Source organism: Patiria miniata, unplaced genomic scaffold, assembly GCF_015706575.1.
Source record: "Patiria miniata isolate m_02_andy unplaced genomic scaffold, ASM1570657v1 HiC_scaffold_7, whole genome shotgun sequence".
NCBI lineage: Eukaryota > Metazoa > Echinodermata > Asteroidea > Valvatida > Asterinidae > Patiria > Patiria miniata.
In genome coordinates this window covers 8,823,311-8,838,182 of record NW_024037074.1, presented here as the reverse complement: position 1 = coordinate 8,838,182, position 14,872 = coordinate 8,823,311, and the positions used below count along the sequence as shown (strand labels likewise).

Below are 14,872 nucleotides of genomic sequence, written 5' to 3'. Positions count from 1 at the left end.
AAAAAGGTTGAAACTCAGCGTAAGAGAAAGTCTCATGGTACCCGGTTAAGCTGTTATAAATCCATAAAAGAAAAGTTTGGTTACCAGCCATGAGAAAATATCATTTTAAAGATGGCGGGTAACTCGCTCACCGGTGCTGTGAAAAGGCATCCAGACAATCCGGTTGTTTTCTTCGATATTTCTATCGGAGGACAGGTATTTATTTCAATGAATAAAGAATTTCAGAGTTGAGAAAAAAAATTGCTTTATTAATCCGTCTAGATCAATTCGTTGTTGATTCTTTGAATGTTTCAAACTTTCAATGGGCGTTTCATGTTTCACATGTTGACTGAACGTCGAACACCGACGGATCAGTACGCTGTGCGCCCTCGCGCGGTTGGCCAACTTTTTCTTTGGGGGGGGGGGGGGGGGGGGGGGGGGGGGGGTGAACTTCAAATCGTTTGGACCATGTTTGGACAGAAACATGTTCGGCAATTTCAATAATTCATACTGTCTTTAGGGCAGGAAAGGGGCGACAATCGAGTCAATAATGACAATGTTAAAAAAAAATTGATCTTTTTTTGAAATTGTTTTAATTTTACCCACCTTCCCGCCTAAATTTTGATTTTTAAATGCTGAAAATGACTTTTCAATATATCCAGCAATGTGTTTTTATTCCTCCATGATATATCGTATACACACAAAGTAGCCTAATTCTTCAAATGACACTGGGCAGACACTTCAGTTCAATGCTGTCCTGGCTCACAAGTTTTCAATGGTACTAGGCTTCCAGCACGCAACTTTGGTTTTGAAACAGACGGAAATTGCCAAGCACACAATACTTTGTACAATCATGACAATGTTTCCTGTTTTCTAAGAAATTCATAAAATAAAAAGGATTATTTCTGCTTCGTTATGATTAGCTCTTGCTGTGTCCAATGACAGACATGACAATCTGGAAGAGGCAGCTGGGTATTTTTTGGTTTTTTTTGTTGTTCCTTTCTTGTATTATTTTCTTCTACATGTAGTTCTAAAACTGAATTTAAATTTTCAGTTATTTCCTTTGACCCACCCACCCACAGTTTCGAATAAAAGATCGACATTTGTTAACATTGACTATTCTGAATGGCCCCTAAGTAAAACAAAAAAATGGGGCCTACCCCCCAAAAAAGAAGCATGCGTATGGCATGCTTGTATTCTGTTTTTTAGTTATTGTAGCCTAGTGTACAAGGTTTTATTGTTCGTTTTAATCCAGGATATAGGAAGAATGAAGATGGAATTGTTTGCCGATGTCGTGCCAAAGACAGCGGAAAATTTCAGACAATTTTGTACGGGAGAGCACAGGTAAATTCTGATCAAGAAACCATTGATTGTCTAGTTTAATTGTGTTTGTATTAAGCTTAATGCTCATGCTCAAACACAGGTTTGTTATTAATAAACAAGTTATACATATACCTTTGTTTTTGTCATTACTTGAATCCACAGAGATGAAAAGTCAATTCCCATTGGTTATAAAGGAGCAACGTTCCATCGAGTGATCAAAGATTTCATGATCCAAGGAGGAGACTTTGTCAAGGTACAGACTACAGACAGCAATGCCAATAAGTTCTACTAATGGAATTTTGCAATTTGCTTTTTTTGAAGTAAGTTGTTCAAACTAATTCATCAGCTTAAGCATGGATATTAACAGAATGTTCTGGATTCAGCCATAAAGCTGCGCCCACTTTTTGTCTGTACATTTCTCACAATTCTGTCATTCTTGTGACTGAGTTACCTGTATCTTTGCTACTGAACAAAGGCCTTGAAATATTGGTCATTGCACACTGTTTTATGGACATGCACAAAGTCAGGCATGCAACGTTTCCTCGGATCAGCTGATTTCCTCTTTTTTTACTTCCCATGTGTGCCATTGAAAACAGAAAAACACTGTACAAAGTCTGGGAAAGATTTTAATTTCCTCTTTTTTGTGACTTCCCAGTTGCATGCCTGACAAAGTATCAATTCTAGTGATGGGATTAAAATCTTGGTTTTCTAAAATTGATTTGAAACTCAACTACATGTGCATGTACAATCAAATCTCGTTAGTACAAACTCTGTTAATACAAAATTCTGGTTATAACAAACAAAAAGCCTTATACTGTGCATTTATGTGCACAATGAAGGGGACTGATGTTCCTCTTAATACAAAATTCTGATACAACAAACAATTTGGCTGGGTCCGAACGAGTTTGTATTAACGAGACTCAACTGTATTTGGTTTGGATTTTGAAAACTGGATATTCGAAACCAAACATTTGACCCTTCCATTTTTCTGTGACACAAGCTAAAAAAAACCAACTGGAACATCCCCCAATTTGCTCCATGGTGTCTGATTGTAACTGCATTCACTTGCTAGTGGTCTACTTGGTTCATTGAATAGCCTGCCCATTCGACTGATCAGCTATTTCCCACCCATTTTTTTCAACATTACATCTCTGCAGTGTATTTTCAAAGGCCCAGTGGTCACTGAATCCTGCAAACTATACCTAATCATTGTGCATGCAGCACGTCACTTGTCACTGTTTGTGAACATGACGGTGAGCTGAATTGGAGATTCTGGTGAAATCGGACAAGTGTTATTCGCTGCATAAAAAATTAGGATAACCGGCTTTTGAAATCTCCGATTTCTCCCACCATTCTAATTCTGATTTTTAATTGATTAATTTGGATTACTTTAGGGAGATGGTACAGGTTCAAAGTGTATCTACCACGGAAACTCCTTCCCAGATGAAAACTTCCGACTAAAACACGATGCAAGCGGACTTCTCTCTATGGTATGTAAATCCTGGCTAAGAACAATGAGAACTTCCCTCTTAAAACAAATTTTTTGTCTCTTAAAAAAAAACAGGTTGTTACATCACACCCAGTTGACTCTAGTTCATAAAAATTTGGTCACAACAAAATACTGGTTACAGTGAACAACTGAACATAAATCCAACAGCCCAGTCATGCATTGTTGTGTACAACAAATGGGACCATCGCTCCACTTGCTAATAAATTCCTAATATTTGGCAAGGTCCAGCTGAGTTTGTACATTATTTACTTACAAAATGCAATGCTTGTCGTATTCTTGACGCTGCATTGAAAGGAAGTAATCTTTGAGATGCAAAATGTTTCACCTCATTTCCAATCCATCTCATTTATGTCCAGGCAAATTCTGGACCCAACACCAATGGCTGCCAGTTCTTCATTACCTGCGCCAAGTGTGACTTCTTAGACACTAAGCACGTTGTCTTTGGCAAGGTGATTGATGGCCTTCTAGTTATGAGGAAGATAGAGGTAGGTATATTTCTCAGTTGATTCAGCGGGGAGGGGGGGGGGGCAGTTAATATAAAATTCCCAAAGTGAGACCCTTATATTTTGGCACAGTTTATAGGGCAAGCATAAGAATCGTTTTAAAAATCTAAATTTTTGACTTAACTTTTGCTCAGTTGTAAAAGCAAACCTGTACCAATTCTAAGATGATAACCACATCATTTTCAAGTTCTGTAGTACTCTCTTTATTCAGTGAGGTGGTTGCTCACCTAAGTAGGAGATGTCTTGTCTCATTGTTTCCCTTTTCTCCTCTTTTCTTTATCTACAACCCCGAACAAAATTGCATATTTTTGTCCCCTCATTCAGAATGTACCAACTGGATCCAACAACAAACCCAAGATCCCTGTTGTGATTTCGCAGTGTGGGGAGATGTGAATGCCTTCAAGGATTGCAGTCTTGCGGTATCACGGACCAAATCCAGGGATAAGTTCACGATGCTACTGGACCAACCTGAAGTGAACTGAACTATAGAGGGTGCCGTTGACACTTCCTGGCATGGTTTGAACTATAGGGGGAGCTCTTAACCATCCCTGGCCATTAAGTTCCGTTCCTGGCATGGACCTAAGCTGTGTATTATCAATCCGCATGTTGGCCTTTGGAAGATGGTATTTTAGAGAGCAGAGTGAACTTGCATCATCAGTGCCATATTTTGTGTATAGCAACCGAGGCGTCGTCCTCCTGCACTTCCGATCCCCGTGTCTTTAACGCCATTAATTTCAAGCCATGTCCACATGACTTGGCTACGGCTTCCGGTCACACAAGCACCTATGGGAGTAGTCTAGGGGCTAGACCTCGTTATGGTTAGATACGTGGTAACCTGCCGCTGCGAGAGGGCGCTATCACGACCAACCAATATCGTCCACGGACTTGTCAGAAACAAAGGAATCTCGTATTGGTTGTGAAATACGCACGCACCTGTTTGGCCTAATATTATAGAAGTTCCGAAGCAAACTCTCAAATTTCTTCCAGTGCAATAAAAGATGTAGCAAGACCTTTGTGCAACTTCACCCATCAGCTCTTTTGATACGAGTAGTATGTGTGGGACCGTAATTGCCTGCAGAAGTTGCGTATGAGCGCTGGTTTCCCCAATTTTTCGGTGGGAGATTTCAAGAGATTCCCTAGACATCGTTCCTGACAAGTCTGTGGGCGATATTGGTTGGTTGTGATAGCACCCTCTTGCAGCGGTGGGTTATCGCGTATCAATAGACTACTATGGAAGCAGCTGAAGTCACTTTCCATAGACATGTACACATGTACATACTGCTAGCCATAGTCATTCGGATGTTGCCTTAGCTTGTGCTCTGGCATGAATTAAATTGAAGCCTTGAATTCAAACAAACAAAAGACAATGTTCTTGTTTAAAAAAAAGTAATTTTAACATGATGCAAGGAAAAAAGTAATCGAGGAACAAATCAAGAGCCCACACTTGGCATTTTCTGCTATTTTGTAACCGTGAAAGTAGTCCGACTTGTTAAAATTGAAATAAGTTTTATTGGTGTAAATAAAAGGAGACAAACAGTTCTTTGCTCAAACGTGATGTTTTATTTTTGAGCCTTATTTGGACTTGCAATGCAATGAGGTGTTACAAAGCAAAGACAAGTTGCAAACAAGATCTCCTGCTAAAGATGGTAGTAAATTAACAGAAAGAAATAATAATACGCAGGAATTACCAAAAAATTGCCAAAAAGTAGGACCAAAATTATCCTGTAAAAGCGACTGGGAATTAAGAATGGCCTTTACGCCTGGCACCTGCCAATTACAAATTTAAATAATCCAAACTTCACAAGTTGTCATTTGCATTCAATCCATTCAAAACATTTTCTCAAAATAAATTTATTGAAAACCGTAAGCAAAAAATGCAGCAAATAAGCTTTTTTCTCTTTTTTTCCTTCAAAAAACCAAATTTCAGATTTAAATGAAAGTTTCAAACACTTGGGCGGAAAAATTCATCAAATGGTACAAAAATTCCTGCAAAAAAATGAAAAATTCCATTGGCAGATACCTGGGTTGGTGATAACATTAAACCACAGCCAATAAAGCAAGTCTGATGGAAAAAGACAAAAGACCTCAACTACAATACTGTAATACCATTAAGATTCGCTCTACAATACGCCAGGTCTTACGAGCTCAATCCCGTGAATAACTGATGATACTAAGGTTGCAACCGCAACAGGATATTTACGAGTTCTTGGTATATTGCTACATTTTCTGCTCGATTTGGTGAGCCTCAGCAGTCCAATTCTGTGGCTTAATTATTCTTTTTTGCCTTGAAATATTAACTGAAAATGGTCCTCAATACCCCTGCAAAATGGTAAAAATATGGATCAACGTAAAAAAGTACTGTTTGCATTTATTCCCATGTGTCCTAAATGATAAAAATCTTTCTGATTCATCCCGCTAAATATTTGGTTTCGTAGCTAGTCAAATCCAAAGAAGTGAATACCTGGACTGATTCCAGCTATTACATCCAATCTCAAGTCCATGAATGTGGTTCATCTAAAATTGATTTTTCTTTTACTTTCCAACGATGGTGCTTGGATTTACTTTAACTCTTAACGTCTGTTGACATGACACTGAATACCTGAACTAATTGTAGATGATTGTTAGTCAACAGATCAGAGCTACCAAAAAAGGGAAGCGCAAAAATTCATCCTTCATGCCTAGACAGCTTCTCAAGATAATTCCAAAATTGATGTTTAATCAGAAGCCTGCGGTAGCATTCCCCTGGGTCTATATGAGGGTATGTGTGTGGGTGTCTGCCTGGCCTAAACTCGATGTTATTCACTCCTTGTTCTCTGATGTATCTGCCGGTGCTCTGTCCTCACGGGCTGCAGGAGGACCTTCCTGCAGAGATGAGAAAACACAAGAACACTTAAAAAACAAGTCAGGTGTGTTTACAAACACAAATGCCCCGCAACCGTGACTGTTCCCATGACATATAACACCACTCTTTTAACATCAACTTGCATGTACCTTGGTCACATGGAACGTTCATTGACAGCATTAGTGTTTTCTGTAGGTTTATATGAATTAATCCCTATGATGATGATCTCAGCAAAAATACAAGATTTCTATTGTTTTAGCTACTGTGACCTTGACCCTTAAACTTGCGACCCCCAATGCAAAAGGTTTCTTAGGATTACCAAGAACGTTACAATACACAAACCAAATTTGAGATTCATATGTAAAGTATTTCTCCAGTTATCACGCTGACAAAATTTCTTTTGTTTTAGCCACCGTGACCTTGACCCTTGACCTTTCGGCCCCAAATGCAAAAGGCTTCTTAGGATTGCCAAGGACAATACCCAAACCAAATTTGACGTTCATATGTTAAGTATTTCTTAAGTTATCGCGCTGACAAGATTTCTATTGATTTAGCCACTGTGACCTTGACCCTTGACCTTTCGGCCCCAAATGCAATAAGTTTCTTAGGATTACCAAGACCAATAAACAAACCAAATTTGAAGTTCATATGTTAAGTATTTCTCAAGTTATAGCGCTGACAAGATTTATCCGAACACACACACCCACACCCACCCACCCACCCAGTCGTTTTTTGCTATGCTTCCGAGGATTGGCTTTGTGTTTTCCTTTGTTCCCTGATCTAAACCTTTCCCATAGACTTAGTGCACAAACCGGCGTTCGAGGACAATAGGCACCGTCGTTCGAGGATGAATGGCCCCTTTGTGCTCCTTTTGTTGTCTGTCCTCGAGCGTAATACAATACAGGAACACCCACACACACCCACCCAGATAAGGACAAGGCGGAAACAGTATGCCCCTTCGGCTTCGCCGCGGGGCATACAAAATTGGTTTATCTTCAAGTATACTAAATGCAACAATATCCAACACAGCTGAAGTAAACGCTCTGCTAAATGCAACCCACCGCAACAGTGGATACCGTTGCATTGTGCAGTAAACCCAGTATACACCTAGTAAGCACTATGGAGCTACCCTGCTACATGCAACAAAACTGCAAGAACGGATTCTGTGGGCAGTTAAGCACTATGGCCAGTCACCCTGCTAAATGCAACAAGATGCAACGCAACATGGGATTTGATTGCTTAAAGCAACAACTTTTTACCATTTTGTTGCTTCCTGTTGCATTTAGCATGGTTAGGGTAAAACATTATATGTGGCAACTAGGACATAAAAAAACAAATATGGAAATTATGAGCTTCATGTACACAACTTACAAAACCTTGTTCAGAAACTGATTGTAGTACATTGTGTAATTTAAAAGGACAGCCAATTCAAGACAAAGTTTCTCTGTGCACACATTCATTCCATTTAACACCTCAAGATCACGGCTGACATTACCTCTCCAGAGTCTGTCTTCTGGCTGCGTGGACCTTGAGGTCTGCGTCGACGATAACGTCTACGTTGAGGGCGCTGTTCTCCTCCCTCGTTCTCTTTGTTCTCATCCCCACCCCCTTCTTCCTCGCCTTCCTGACGACGTGGGCGTCTGTAGTTACGGTAACGGGGTCGGTAGCGACGACGGTTGGGATTCTGACCTTCCTCACCCTTTTCATCATCCTCTCGCTTTTGTTCAAAAAAAAAAATTAATAATAAAACCAAAAACAAATCATTAAAATTGCCAACAGAATCTGCATACTAAGCAATGATAGTCTTTAATTAATTCTTGTTTTAACAGTCACAGTCAGAAATTCAATGCACGTCCACTGCAAAAACCGTATACACAGGCTAGTCGCCAACAGCCAGATTGCATATAAAACACTCTGACTACTCAAATGTAATCACCACAAAAAGGTAACAAGTACAGCAGAGCATTGCTATAACAAACATGATGGGGTCCTCAATGGGGTCGTATAGTGATTTTTGATCATCTGCGTGACACTCCAAGTTGACAAGATGGTGTCTGTACACATGTGCATGTGTAACTGTATGTACTTTCCCTTCCATTCAATCAAAAACAATTCCAGTGCGTCCTCATCAAAGTGTTGCCATTAAATTTATAATTGTACATAAAACATCAGAAGCCAAAGGATGATACATGTAATCGTTATAGCCAAATGCTGGGTAAAGCTGTGTTCATTATAGCGAGGTTCCACTGTATAGTACGACATTCTACTGTACTGCATGGTGTACAGAGACTAAAATATTCAATATTTCTATGTTACAACATACTAACACAAAGCTCGTTGCCAATAACAATGGAAGAAAACCCTCGGGCCAAAAAAAAAAAAAAATACTAGGTCTCTGGTCAGCGCGCGTGTCGATTTTAATCATGCGCATCAACCTTTGTTTTTTTCTTCAAATTAACACGGAAGCTACAACAGCGCCCTCTATTGCCGCACCTCCTCAAATGTTTGTACCAAGGAGCACCAAGGAATGGGGAAATTGCACCAAGGCAAATGATAAAAGGGCACCAAGGCAAATTATGGAGGACACCAATGTATAATGAGGACACAAAACAGACCCACATTGTCTGTACAATACAAGCTTGAAAAAAAAAAGCCACAAAAAAAAACGCGTCGCCGCATCAGTTCCGGAACTTCGGTCTGACCAGAGACCGACTATTTTTTTGGGGGGGGGGGCCTAATCATAGGCTGGTATTTTATTAGGACATATTCTATACCAGCCTTAGGAGCTACATCTATTGTCAGCTTGTTCACAAAAAGTTGTAACGGGTGAAGACCTTGACTAAGCTCTAGACAAGAGATTCCAATACGGCCTTTATAACAACGAACAGAAAATCTGTCATCTTGGATTCACCTTTTCACCACCCTCGTCTGATTCAGGAGGCGGACGACGGTAACCCCCACGGTTACGATATCTGCCACGCCCTCTCCCACCTCGCCCTCTCCCACCTCGACCTCCTCCACGTGGACGCCTCCCGTCTGGGTTATCTCCTCCTTCTGAAGTTCCTCCCTCCTCCTCTTGATCTTCGTCGGGATCGTCTGTGTTCTTGCGGCGACGGTAGTAGTTACGGCGATTGCGGAACCGACGTCTGTCCGGGGCATACTTGCTTCCCTGCACTGCCTCACCATCAGGGCCGGTCACATTGCTGGCTTCATCTCCCTATATCAAGACAAGACACGGTTATGAGTCTATTGGCTTGATGCATCTATTGTTGAGGGCACTGTATGGACTCTGTGTGGGGACAGTGTTTCGTGACTACTAGGTAACACATGTAGCTCTGTTGGGAAGACACTGTGTGTGTGCATTACTTCATGCGCGTATGGGGCAAAGTACATACAATTAATCCTAACCCCTAGGCCTTTTTACAAACACTGTTAATACAAATTCTGGTTATAGCAAACATAAAGCCTTGGTTCCAACTGTGCTTTATGTGCAAAATGAATGGGACTGGCACTCCTCTTAATCCAACATTCTGATATAACAAACATTTTGGCTAGGTCCGGCTGAGTTTGTATTAACCCTAAAGTACCTGAATCCATCAAAATCCACACCCCTGTTTTGGAGGATTTCGGCAAGTTCAGGATACCTCCATATTGGACAAGTTGGGGGATTCTGATGGATTTAGGACAGTAAGCCAAGCAGTACTGCAGGATTTTCATGGATTCATGATACCTCCATATTGAGCAGTTGGGGGACTTTGATGGATTCAGGATCTAAACAGTTTAACTCCTTGGCTATATGTTTGGTGTGTATGATGTATTGTGGATTCTGATGTACTCACTGGTGGATTCTGGGGGACTCAGGACACCAACATTTTTTGCATGACAAAATTGGTGGATTTTGGCGAATTTAGGATACTTTCTAGTAAAAGTGCTCAAGGGGTTAGGGTTAAAGAGAGTCGACTGTATAGCCTCAATCCTCCAAATCATCAGATCTGTCTTGAATCTGTTCATTGGAGAGATGACCACTACCTCAATCCTGCAAAATCCACCAACAATCACTGTTAATACTCAAGTCAGTGCCGATGATATCCAGAAGCAATGAGGATGATTTCAAATATAATCTAGACCTAAATTTGTGCACGGCAAAGCATGAACAACACAAGGTGCACCCTGAAACTTGACACAGTGCATCCTCCAAAATCAACTGACACATTTTTGCCACGCACCCCCAATCCTTCGAAATCCGTCCATATGCAAAAAGGATTTTGGAGGATTTGGGAAGGTAGGGTTAATCACTGAATTGTGTACATAGTGTCCATGTAATGACTTACTTTCTTTCCAGCCAGAACGTCAAATTCTACCACCTCTCCATCGCCAAGACTACGGAGGTATTTCTTAGGATTGTTCTTCACAATGGCCGTCTGTAGAACAAAAGTAGTTGCACCTGTTAATATCCTGATATACTTCAAGGACCAACTTGCAGATTTTACTTCCTTTATCTGAGATTCATGCGTGGACAATTTTAGAATTGTTGTCTGTTCTTTAACCGTAACGGTGTCAGACGCAACACAGTGCATCAGGTGGGACATTGCTGCATTGAGCCATCAACACCAGTGCATAAATTGCAAATTCTGAAACAATGAGAGCTATAGTCCCATTATACAATGCCACAGTTGTATCCTGCTGCAGTTGATGACCACAGACTCTGAGGCACATTGGCCTCGAGACTTTTGACCTGATGGATCTTGCTTCACTGGCAGGCTTGTCATTTTGACAAGTGATGGATGTTGCTGAATGCTGACTTCAGCAGGGTTTGTAGCAAAAATACCCTAAGGGGGTTAAGTGTTAGCAAAGATGCATATGGACTGCAACTGCACAGATGTCACTGGTACAATTAATTCTGTGATTTTTTTCTTACCTGGTGAACAAATATGTCCTCTTGGGTGTCATCTCTGAAGAAAAAAAAAATATTCATTACTAAAATCTGCCGTGCGCATGGGCCTTTTCAATAAATTTGGGGTCCACTTTTTTCCCTGTCTACATGTATGTGACATCTGACATCAATGATTTTATTATTCAAATGAACTCCTAATTGCGGTTGTTACCACGATTGCAGTCGTTCTCCAACAAATCAAAAATCATTTGAAGTCATAATTAGGATACCTGAATGGCAAATTACAAAGTATCCAGGTAACAGGGACAGGAAAAAAATATCATACTTTGGATTCTAAATTTATAGAATGACCCACATGTATCTACCTCAAGACTCCAGGAAGAGTTTACTATTATATCCGCACCATTACTACCAACCATGATAATTGAAAAACAGCTAGCTTTTCTTGATCAGATTGATAGAAACCCATGACACAACCTCTGTACTTCATGAAAATGCTGAGTAAAATAGGCCAGAAAAGTGGGTGGTAGTTGTTCTTCATACCGTCCAATTTTGGACTGCTTTTTCACTGAATTGTACATACTTATTAACCCCCCCCCCCCCCCCCCCCCCCCGGCTGACAAGGCCAGCCCAGCAGTCAAAATAAATCAACTGACTGTTTTTAACAGTTGAGTGCTTCCTGCCTTCTTAAAGCAGGATTGACTGGCTGTGATTGTTATGCCAGTTGTGCCTACCTATCGCCTGCTTTTGTCTGCTGATGGAATTTAACTGTCACAATGCCTACAAGAAATATGATCTGACTGTTGGTGACTAGCCTGTGTAAAAGGCATGGCAGGGGAACAGGATTGAATTTTTGACTGTCTGTGACCGATCAAACGAAAGGTGGGCAATCAAGAGACTGTGCCATGTGTTTAGATAGTTGTGATCAAGTAGAACTTATTTTTCCAAGAATATTCAATTCCTGGTGCAGTGGAGGGCTGGGGTGTGGGTGGAGATGGGAGGGGGATGGAAGGGAGGGGGGGGGGGCTTCAATAAAGAAGTAAGATCTTTCCATGACTCTCATCTCAACATTCATGTGTCTGTGCAATGTTTCCGAGTTCATATTACCTCTGGCTCAGAGGCTGTTGTAACAAACGCTCAAATCTTATAATTTGTATCCCCTAAAAATCCCATTTTTTTAAGACTTCAAAACAAAGCGTGTCATTTTTTTTGAAGGAGACCAACCTGTTGATGAATCCATAGCCACTGCGGACATTAAACCACTTCACAGTCCCAGTGACTCCAGAGGCTGGATAGAACAAACAACAAGACAAGACAAAGTAAGCCTAGTTAAGCTGGTCCCAGAGTACACAATATTCTATCCAATGGATTCAGAATGGCTTTCATCGAAAAGATGTGTTCATGCATCTCAGTAGCCCCACTTGTGTGGCCTCAGTATTGCTGTGCTGTGCTGTACATGTACATTAGGCCACTTGTCTGGTTTCCCAACTTACTGAGGAGTTAGTCCAAACACTGGCGCATATGGACTCCAGAAAGATGCTAAATTTCTCAAAAAATTTGAAGAAAGATTACCTGATCTACCCGGAGGGCAAAAGATGAGAAATCATAGAATACAACCATATACACTGGTATATAAAAAAAAAAAGCCAAAAAAGGGTGTGCCAGTCATGCCAGTGTTTGGAATAAACTCCTCAGTAGTACTGGAGAACCTGGCGTGTGGCCAGAGATACAGCGCAGCAATATCGCGGCCATACTAGTGGGGCTAGCATCTCAGTCACCAATGTCAATGGAACTCCAAACGCATGCATCTATTGAGATGACATAATGATGAAAAAACTGGCGTGAGGATGCAACATTATTTCCAAATATTTGTTAAAGTTTATTTTGGCTTTTAAAAAAATCTTCGCAAAAAAAATGTAAAAGTTTGAGGTGGGCAAGTTGACAGCAAAAATCAAGATAGGTCGGTTTACTAGGCCTATGTAATGTTTTAAACTGCAAAACCACTTCTTCATTTTTAACCTAACGTTATCTGGGCTAGCCGTCTTTGACATGTTTGAAACATTAACAGTGTAAGTGATGAAAATTAAACCTTTTTGAAATTCGCACTGCATCATGGGAATGACAAACAAGTAGGGGCCTATGCAGTTTATGCTTTTTTTTTTCTTCATTCTATAGTATACGCTTTAAAAATGATATTTTTTAACAATTAGGCATGTTACCATGGTTACTGTTAGGCCTATATCAGACATGCAACTGGGAAATCACAAAAAAAGAGGAAATTCAAATTTTTCCCAGACTTTGTACAGTGTTTTTTTCTGTTTTCAATGGCACACATGGGAAGTAAAAAAAGAGGAAATCAGCTGATCCGAGGAAAAGTTGCATGCCTGCCTATATGTCAATTACCAGTGCAAAAATGTGTAAAAAATCATCATTATTTAAATTCTTGACATAAACATGATAAAACGAGGATCCAGAATCAACAAATGAAACTAAAGTTTTAAAATACTCGGCCCCATAGGTTTGTGCACAAATTGTCTGGTTGTTTGTCATCCAATCCCAAGATGCATTGCGAATATCAAAAAAGAAAAAGGAATCCAGTCTTCTTTTGCTCATGTTGCTTGAGCCTCAGAATCAGATGCTCTGCGACTGTACCCATGGCCATATTCATATAACTTGATGCCTGGTTCATCATTCCAAACATCCGCTGGTTCCCGTAATGAACATATTACTTGCCGGGCACCAGTTGAATACATTCCACATGACGCATGATGAACTGTTGTGATTTCACGTGTACCGTACACGCATTGGTATTGCTACTGCACTTATTTGAAGAAAAAAAGTGCACGAATGGTTAGCATTCTTAACGAATATCTCGGCAAGTATGGCATGTCTACTCGTAATTTTAACATCATTTTACCCAGTAATTTCTTCTCCGAGGGCAATTCGGCCTCAGGTTGTTGTTCCGACTCCTCGGGCATGTTTTTAAGGCAGATCTTTTTACCGGGCGGTGATGTTACTCCCCTTCGCACAACGATCTTTCTTTGTGCTGCCAAGATGGTGTCCAAATTTCTCACGCAATGAATTGTGGGAGTACGTGACGTATTCTTTTGGAATGAGCTAATTGAAATTTGTTAGAGGGGTGTCCTTGTTGTTGGCGTGTAAACTCGGCCTTGTGCTTTAAACTTGAAAAAAAAATCGAAAAGGCCATCAAAATTCGAAAATCATCCAGTTATATTCTAATGTGCCCATTTCCCCCTAATTTTAAAGAATGTAATTATTTCCAGTCTCATTAAAATGGCATTGAGTCTGGGAAATATTTGCATATATGCAAATTATTATAATTTACATTATTTAATTCTCTGCAGATAATGAAACAAAAGATTCCTCAAAAGCCCCGTAGGCCGTGTCACTCGCAAGCCTGAAGAAACATGTAAAGAGAAGACAGTGAGAAGAAATTACAGTTTTTGAGGTGGGAGAAAAACCCCAGAATACTACTCTGGTGAAAACCCAAGGAATCAGGTACGGGAGTAAAAACTCAATCCTCGTGTTGGCCCAGGCGGAATATAACTTGAACCCAGCTAGGTCACAGCGGTGGAAGGCGAGGAAAGTATCACCACACCAACCCCCTGAAGATTGACCTGACTCCCCTTGATTAATATACGCAATGTTATCGATCGATAACTGAGCCTGAATTTAACCTGCCTACGGTCAGAATATTAAATTTGTCTTTCTATAATCTAAGGGAATACGTATTGCAGTGTTTCCCCTGCCCATCCGAACGTGAGGCGGCCCACCTTGCTACTTTCAGTGACCACCTCACT

The 14,872-nt window shown here is 40.6% G+C and overlaps 2 protein-coding genes across 2 annotated transcripts; one reads left to right on the top strand and one right to left on the bottom strand.

Annotated features, from left to right (window-relative positions):
• Positions 1 to 39: 39 nt before the first annotated feature.
• Positions 40 to 4,851, top strand: LOC119744620 (peptidyl-prolyl cis-trans isomerase H-like). Its single transcript, XM_038220654.1, has 6 exons — positions 40 to 195; positions 1,235 to 1,323; positions 1,465 to 1,555; positions 2,697 to 2,792; positions 3,169 to 3,297; positions 3,640 to 4,851. Exons 1-6 carry the CDS (start codon positions 112 to 114, stop codon positions 3,706 to 3,708), a joined length of 558 nt encoding a protein of 185 aa, XP_038076582.1. The 5' UTR covers positions 40 to 111; the 3' UTR covers positions 3,709 to 4,851.
• Positions 4,852 to 4,855: 4 nt separating this feature from the next.
• On the bottom strand, positions 4,856 to 14,136 carry LOC119744619 (Y-box-binding protein 1-like). The gene is made up of 7 exons (XM_038220653.1): positions 13,969 to 14,136; positions 12,276 to 12,339; positions 11,076 to 11,109; positions 10,489 to 10,578; positions 9,069 to 9,374; positions 7,653 to 7,874; positions 4,856 to 6,177 (listed from the first exon to the last, which is right to left on the bottom strand). The coding sequence occupies exons 1-7, from the start codon at positions 14,027 to 14,029 to the stop codon at positions 6,115 to 6,117; spliced, it is 840 nt and encodes a 279-aa protein (XP_038076581.1). The 5' UTR covers positions 14,030 to 14,136; the 3' UTR covers positions 4,856 to 6,114.
• Between the last annotated feature and the right edge of the window lie 736 nt (positions 14,137 to 14,872).